The sequence below is a fragment of the Rhincodon typus genome, unplaced genomic scaffold (genome assembly GCF_021869965.1).
Source record: "Rhincodon typus isolate 14 unplaced genomic scaffold, sRhiTyp1.1 hic_rhity00002129, whole genome shotgun sequence".
Classification (NCBI taxonomy): Eukaryota; Metazoa; Chordata; class Chondrichthyes; order Orectolobiformes; family Rhincodontidae; genus Rhincodon; species Rhincodon typus.
Window position 1 is genome coordinate 15,055 of NW_025967767.1, and position 8,568 is coordinate 23,622.

Here is an 8,568-nt window from a genome sequence, read left to right on the forward strand (position 1 = left end):
AAACCAAGCGGAGGCTTGGGGACCGCTTTGCAGAACACGTACGCTCGGTTTGCACTAAACAACTGCACCGTAGGCTCAGTCTATCCATTAGCAAGCTCAGTCACTAATGATGCTATGGAGCCACTTGGTGATGGACTTTGAAGTCCCAATCAGAGTAACTGCAACATTGTCTGATTTTGGTGAACACGACTGTGTTAGGCTGTTGCATGATTTCTCTGTGGGACAGCTGTCCCAGTTTTGGCACAAGCCTCCTGTCGCCCTCAGTATCAATATGGAGGACTTTGCAGGGTTGACAGAGCTCGGTTTGCTGTTGTTATTTTCAATACCTAGACTGATGTCAAGGTGGACTGTCTAGTTTCATACCTTTCTTTCAATTTTGCAATGGTTAGATATAACTGAGTGGCCATTTAATTGCCTTGAGGTTGGTCTGGAAAAATCACATATAGGCCACTCTTGGTCAGGACATTAGTGAACATCCCTAAAGAAAATTAGTAAACCAGATATCAATCAGTGTTAGTTTCATGGTTGTACTGGAGGAGTATTTAATTCAACATTTCTAAATTTAAATTCCACCAGATTCCTTGGTGGAATTTGAATCTACGTGATCGGTCTAGGCCTATGGTTTACGCTTCCAGTGACATTATCACGATGCTATTGCCTCTGTAGTGAGCAATTCACTTTCAGACTAGTAGGTCTAGTGGTCCGTGCATAAATGTTGATAACACAATATCTCAAGTTGTGATTTTGATGTTTTCCTATTGTTTTTCCAAATGGTATATCAATTTTGATGCAGCAAGAATTGATTAATATTTCTGTTCAGTGACTAGTAATTGATAATTCATTATAAGCTTTCTACCCACACTTATTCTAAATACAGATCAAATCATGGCAGCTTTTGCATTTTCAAGACTGTTGTGAATTCCTACTCAACTGTGATATAGCACATTTCCATTTTGCCAAAATGTAAGCGAAAGATCGCAGGCTTACAGGAGAAAACTGCACATTTTACAGCAAACTCTGATCACAAATGTGGGACTCCAAAATCTTCGGCCAGTCAGATTTGGTTTGGTTTGAGTATTCAAATGATAAGCACCCTAAACCATGTATCGACAATGAAGAAAACAAAATTCTTACACCCGCAATTGTTCACGTGATATTAGAAATCATAACCATATTGAAGAGTTTGCATTTCAGAAAGTTGCTCTTTAATTGAGTATTTAAGAAATATTGTGGATCAAAATTAATTTATTCTTGGAAAAAGGAAACTGACTATTGATTTCTTAATTGAGTTGTTTAAGTTATTTGCTTTACTTGGGAAAGGGGTTTCTTATCCAGATTGCCCATTTTACTTCCCAAATTTCTTGCTGCAATATATTTCAATTGTGTACAACGAATGCGGTCTTAACCCAGTCCTAAAATCTGATGCCATGCACGTTTGATATTAGTGCATCATAATCTTTTTCAGCATACCATTTGTTATTACTTTGGATTTAATATGATCATGGATTTAATTGAAAAGGTGAGCCTGTGCTTGTAGTGTAATATACCAAAAGTATTTTTTAAGGAAGTGGGCAGCTTGCTTTTGAGACAATCAGTTTGAATAATTGAACGTGAGAAGTGTCCTGTCGGCTATTTTTCAGTAATAAAAGTTCCACTGTTGTGAAATGCTGACAATCTCCAATTTCCAGTTATGAAATTAGTGAACAAATGTATTGCTCTCCTGAAGTAATAGCAATACGTGCAGGCTTTGAGACCATGGCTGACGGCCAGATTTTAATTCCTGTGTTGGAATCCCAAAGTTGCAATGACATCCAGGTCCTAAAAATCTACTGATGTGAAAACAGGTGCATGCACTGTTGTGACATGCAAAGCACAATTGGGCACGAGTCACATTGTCCTTTCAATTTGCTGTGGCCTTCATGGGAAGGAGTTACCTGACACCTAGCTAGAAATGAGGCTGATTTGAAGGGTGAGCAGGAGCTATTGCTGAGGCAGCCATTTGTTCATCCATAAAGCGAAAGCATGAACTGAGCAGAGATTAATGTGCAGGGAAGGTCTCCGTGCTACAAATGGGCAGTGGGTCCATGAACTTGCCCAAAGAGAAAATATCACAAAGTTTCAGGTTTGGATTGGTCAGTTTTGGCATTAACTAAAGCTTCCATATAAAACACCGTTAGTGTAGAATTCATATTATTTAAATATGATCGTATTTTGTGTAAAAGTGACTGAACCTTTGCAGTTCAGGCTGGTCTTCCAATTTTATAAAATGATGTGCATGCACAGAATCTTCTCACTGATGACCACCAATTTTTACAACAGTGGTTTAGAGCTGCACTTTCTAAAAAGAAAGATTCCTTTCCCCATAGAGTCATGTGTTTGCATTTTGCTTCATAATATGTTAACAGAAAAATTGTATCTTTATTTCTTGTGAATCTTGGCTCATCATTTCTCAAGATTTCACAATTTTCTCTTTTCTACAAGATTTCTCTGTTTGGCAAAGAAAATGAATACATGGGCAATCAGGGTGGAGGAATGTATAAAAGGCTGCAATAACATGATTGTGGGTTCTTTTTTATTGTTCCCTCACGTTTAAGTAACTCTCTAAAATCTAAAATGACAGGATACAAACTAAGTGATTTTGAGTAGAGTTATAAGATTGCTGTGAAATTTGATTAACAGTAGGTCAACAGCAGAGCTGCTTCCATTTTGACATCAAATGGGAAAAGATCATTGATGCATAGGGATGTACGTTGTACAAGAACCATCTGGTTGCAGTGGTTGGGATCATAGAATCTCTGATTTGTTTTGGCTGGCTTTCACCCTACCCCTAAATGAAGCAGTGTCCACATATAAAATGGAATTTTTACTGTCACAGTTAACCAAATTGTAACAAGCCTCAAAAATCAGAACCACATTAATGAGTTTACATTTTTGGAGAGTGAAGATGTTTGGCTCTCCAGGGTCGTAGAATACATTTGTCTGTGGGAGAAGGGAAATTGGAGGCGGATGCTATCCCAAGTTCAAGTGCGAACTTTTCCCAGTATGACTCAGAACAGACTTCCTCCCTGCGCATATGCAAGAATTATCTCCGCCCTGACACTCATCTGAGGCTGTCATGGATACAGGGGTAACATTTTAAATTCAGAAAAATGCATCGGAATGTCTTTCTTTTTGGGGGCTGGTGTTTTGAAGTCTATGGTACCATGATAGTGGATGAAGTTAAGATTCTGATCAATCACGATCTAATGCAATGTTGTCCAACAGCATTTTGATGCTCATGAAAGATGCGGTGAGCAGATCATTATACTTGTCCTATGATGCAAAAAAGACAATATTGATAAATTAAATGCCCAAAATTTTGAACATTAGATTTGAGATTTTAAGTCATGAGTAATTAAGAATGATCCGTTCTCTGCCAGAGTTGGAATAACAGCTTCAAATGAGATTTGCAATCCACGTATTCTGTGAAATGAACTTGCTTTAGATGTTCTCGGAGGGTGGTGACAATCTATTCAAGGAAGTGTTCTGACAGTGTGCTGCAGAATTTCTTCTAGTGAACTATCTTACTTTATCAGAATTGATATTTTTGGAGACAAGCAAAAGAAAGATAATTAACGAATCTGTATATATTGTATTCTTACATGCTCTAACCTTTGCCTTTCGGTTGCCTGTAATTTTCATACACAGCATCCAGGCAACAAATGGATCTTTGTCTCATGGCCAACCTCCTGAAATCTCTCCCTTTATTCATATAGCACCCTATTCCTTTCAATGGTTCCTTTCAATAGATCTGTTAAGATCAAGGTTAAATACTTCAGATGTTGCAGGTCTGCCAAAGTTTGCCACAATTGCATTTTTCAGCCCACATTGGCAGTCTTGAGGTGCTGTCTGTCACTCATGCACCTGAACATTTTTTTCAATAACTGCCAAATACCAACTAAACAAATCCTCGTGTTTCAGTTGGCATCCCCTCTGTCACTGGGATCCCCAAGATTAGAGCACAAACTGTTGTCCTTTTGAAGGTGGTTCTGTTTTCATAAAGAGGTCTTGCAGGTTTAAATATATTGTCATTTTGAGGCAGCAAGTGAGAGGAAGAACAAGCAGTGGCCTAGTTTTCTTAGATGTAACACTGTGTGGAGCTGGAGGAACACAGCAGGCCAGGCAGCATCAAAGGAGCAGGAAAGCTGACGTTTCGGGTCGGGACCCCTCGCCGAATTTTCTTGTCTCATTGAGGAAGTGTTCCTTCAACTGCCAGGTCACTGAAAAGGTAACAATTGAACGATATTCTGATAAGGACAAAAAGTGCTGGAGAAACTCTAGCAGCATTTGTACTGAGAAACAGAAATAATGTTTCTAGTTCAGTGACTCTTCATCAGAAGAGGCTCCTGGACGCTAACTGTTAACTCTGTTTTTCTCTCTCTGCAGATGCTGCCAGACCTGCTGAGTTTCTCCAGCATTTTCTGATTCGTCCTCCCTGGACTGACCTATCCCCTTCCTAACTCCCTACCTACACTCACCTTTACTGGCTCCATCCCCGCCTCTTCGACCTGTTTGTTTCCTCTCCACCTATCCTCTCCTCTATCCCTCTTCTATCCACCTCCCACTCTCTCCCTATTTATTTCAAAACCCTCTTCCCCTCCCCCTTTTCTGATGAAGGGTCTAGGCCCGAAACGTCAGCCTCTCTGCTCCTATGATGCTGCTTGGCCTGCTGTGTTCATCCAGCCCTGCACCTTGTTGTCTCGTTTTCTGATTTTGTTTCAGGTTTCCAGCATCCGCAGATCTTTGTTATAATCTGATAAGAATAGCCACAGTCTAACTTCTGTAACTTCTGTCGAACAGTCATTAATTCTTTCAAGTTTGGGACAGAAGACAAATTATCGTATGGTGGATTATAACCACACCCATACTGTGACATTAAAATCACTCATTATTGTGTGGCTCTGAAATGAACAGAGCAATTTCACACACGCTTGTGGCTGATCCATCACATATGGAGAGTGGTGGCCATGTTAGGCAGCATTGATCTAATTGATTGCCAGACAAACTTGAGGGCCTGAATGGCCTCGTCCTCTTCTGATCATAACTAATATTTTACAGGTGAAACCCTGGTCTATCAAAATGTGTTTATGAAAAGTTGTGTGTACTGTGGACCAGTCTGTGGGATACAATTGACACAGATATTTGATTGTGGCACTGGAATACATCAATCTTGCAATCACCTTCTATTATCACTTTAACGCTGCCCCAAATTTAATTTATTACCTACAGCTGAAATGCAAAGTTTATTTTCTCCATCACAATTTCCTACTGTTCTGATCAATTAAAAAATAACCTGCTGAAAAGAGGAGCTTTGTGAGAGTGAAGTGTTAATTTATCTTATCCATTCTTATCCTGGAAAGATAGCCATGAAGACACGCAATAACAGAGGTTTAGTACAATAGAATGAAGGGGTTGTGCTGGTGCACACTGCTGGAGGGTCTCTTTGAAAGTGTGTGTTTCTGCTAACAGAACACCTCCATGCTAGTGGTAGGCTCCAGGCGGCGGTGCTGTGAAAGCAGGAATGGGGTTTCGCATCTGATTGAAATTCAGTGAAAATCACTGCACAGGATCTGGTCAATTACATAATTGATGCCGTCAGACATAACACTGAAGTCCTTCTGCACCAGCCTATGCAATGCTAGCAGTGGGTTCACGCTGTGAATGGAGAACAATTAATGGAATTGAGTCTAAAGGCAGCTACTTTATGCCATACAAGGAGCTTGTGAAAGAACGTCAGTTGCTGGAAGCATAAAGGATGCCCTGCCTGCGGTGACTTGCATTCACTCAACTGAACAGGAATTTTTCAGTTTTTCGCCAGTTTCGAACTAAATCACAGCATATCTTGCAGATAGAATTAGGGACAAAATGGTTTTTAGCCCATGGCACATTCTCTCTCCAGTACAATGGGCTCGATGGACATGGTCTGCTGTGTGTGGTGGAGGAGAGTATAGTCTCCAGTTCATGCAGAAAATAACTGGAGCGAGGCAAGTCCTTTTGGTGTTAGACAGGGAAAGAGGATGGGAACTAATGGGGCTAGAATCTTTGTGGAATTGAATGGCCTTCTCACAGAATGTGTTTGTTTTGTTTCAGGAGCTCAGACTCGGAAGGAGCGTTCGAGACACCTGAAGAGACAACACCTGTCAAAGTGCCTCCGCAGGGCTCTCCCATTGCTGCTGAGAAGGAAAGCCAAGAACAGCTGCCTTCAGTACCGTCAGGTAAAGAAAGACAGATATGACTAATGAGAGCTGGCTGAAGGTCAAACTGATAAAGATACGAAAGGGTAGAACAGTCCATATGAAAGATCAGAATTTTAAATAGTGAGGCATTTTGTGTTTCTGTGACTTTCTTTATTATTCACGTGCCACACCATTCCAATTTGAGGAAGAATTTCAAGATAGATTGAACCAATTGAAAATATAGAATGACTTCTAGTCTTTCAAGAAGTTTAACAGAAGTAAACAATACCTCAATTTTGTTTTTATTATTACCAAGCTTCCTCTTAAAATGCCAAAAATATTCCATGTTAATTAATGTTTGTTACTAACAGAAATCTAAGGGGCAGTATATAATGGGGGTCTCACCCACTGAGGAGAGCCAGCGAGAGTTCCACTCTGTCTCTTTTAGGGGGAACACCAAATTAAGTGCCACTCTCAGACAATGGTGGGCCTTCACTGGGATCAAAGGTCCTGGATCAGAAGTCCTCACCTGAGACTGGTAGCTCTACTAATGGTGGCACCATGGTGGAATGCACGACTATTGCCAGTGCTACATTCATGAAGTCATTGATGGACCCAGGCCATAGGTAAGTGATGCCAAAAGGGGTTCGTGCAGTGCAGGTCATGGAAAGAGGAGTTGGCAGCAAGGGTGGTTGTGGGGTGTTAGGGAAGGCAGCTTTCAGAGGGGCCCAGCCCCACGTTTCTGGTGCCTGGACCCTCGATCAGGAACTGAGGGCTTTTAAATAAGGGATCTCCTGACTAACAACCCCATACAGGTTTATTTGTTGTGCTTCCTGTTTACTGCTTGGTTGGTAAATAGTTGTAAAATGTGACCTCTAAGTAGATATTCATTGCCCAATACAAGGGTCTCAATTGGTAGTGGAGTTGGCCTTTCACCAACAGATCTTATCAGGGTCCCTTACCCACCATACTCTCTGCCACCGAATGTGCCATGTGGAAAAACATTAAATTCCACCTGATTCATCTGAAAAATTTGGTGGCAGTGTCTTTCAGTTCTCAGAAATTCTTTCTTTACCATCTTCTTTACTTTTGAATAAAGACATCCAGGCAAGATGAATATGCAACACCTACTTGGATTCTAATAGTGTTAAACTGCTAGAATAAGAAAGATGTCTGGTGTTGAACCATTGATTTCAAGTGGCTAAGGTTTACCAGTATTATTTTCTCTCACATTCACAAATAACATTGGAGATAGAGTTGTAATCCTGGCACGTGGACCTTGGGAAGACAGCAGTCCAGATTAAGTGAACTCAGTTTGGAATGCCATGCCACTGAAATCTATTCGACTCCTGATGATGTAGTGTCTGGACTTGTTGCCATGATAAGCCTGCCTTCTTTCGTGTTGTAAAACCTGTACACAATGCTTCCACAGAATTCAATGATAGATTTGCACCTCAGCTGAGATTTTGCAAGGCTTTGAATTTTGAAAATTACTGTGTGTATATTTGGTTGTGTGGAGGCAGTGAGTGATGCCATAACATCACTGCTTAATATTTGAGCAGGTCACTGTCAGTGATAATGTTTTAATTAGTGTTTGGCCCTTAAAGATCACCTGAATGCAACCTTTTTTTTGGATCTCTTTGGTGGCTTTCCACAGTGCAATGCAAGACTTTTAGAATCCTTATTCACAAGTTAAAATATATCTGAGGTTGTACTTTTCCTAATATGTAGCATTTAACTTCAAAAATGAGGCAAGGGTTTATTAAAAACTTTAACAGTTAGTATTCTTGGCATATATATATTAGCATTGCCTTCCTAATGCTATGGAACCATTCCCAATTCCCAACTTATACCAAATATATAACTTTTTACAAGGAGAACAAATGTTCATGCGACAAAATAAAGTGTCACTTCATGTTTAAATGAATTTTCTGGTATTGAAATAATTTCAAGTCAGCATGGGTTTATGGAACATATCAGATAATCTTGGTGGACAAATCTTTAAAAATAGAATCAAGTCAGGCAGATTTTTTTCAACCCACTTCTTCCTGTTCATATTTTATTCTTGGAGATGCTTTGGTGGAGTATTTACCTCTTTAAAAAAAAATCAACGGGATGTTTTCCTTGAAACATGTAATGTCCACTTTTGGATTAATGACTTAAAGTAACTCTGGATTTACTTATGTGTGTTTATTTCAAAAGCTAACTTGTTAAAGCAGTGGGGAGATGTGTGCAAAATATATGTGCTCCGCCCATTAGCCATTGATCAAACTTCAAAACGTAACTCACCATCGGTGAAAAGCTATAGGAAATCCTAGGGTTGCAAAAATAACAAACTTCTTATTCCATGTGA

At 40.0% G+C, this 8,568-nt stretch overlaps 1 protein-coding gene across 2 annotated transcripts in view; it reads left to right on the top strand.

Annotated features, from left to right (window-relative positions):
• The window catches only part of LOC125481432, a 20,933-nt gene extending 13,293 nt beyond the window's left edge, over positions 1–7,640 (top strand). The window contains exons 3-4 of one of the 2 annotated variants that reach the window (XM_048592971.1): positions 6,130–6,254; positions 7,471–7,640. In XM_048592971.1, the coding sequence (XP_048448928.1) occupies positions 6,130–6,254; positions 7,471–7,478 (133 nt within the window). In that variant the 3' untranslated portion in view covers positions 7,479–7,640. Of the gene's footprint in view, positions 1–6,129; positions 6,255–6,663; positions 6,775–7,470 lie in introns of those variants that run through there. The other variant, XM_048592970.1, reaches the window with a different exon arrangement.
• Positions 7,641–8,568: the final 928 nt, after the last annotated feature.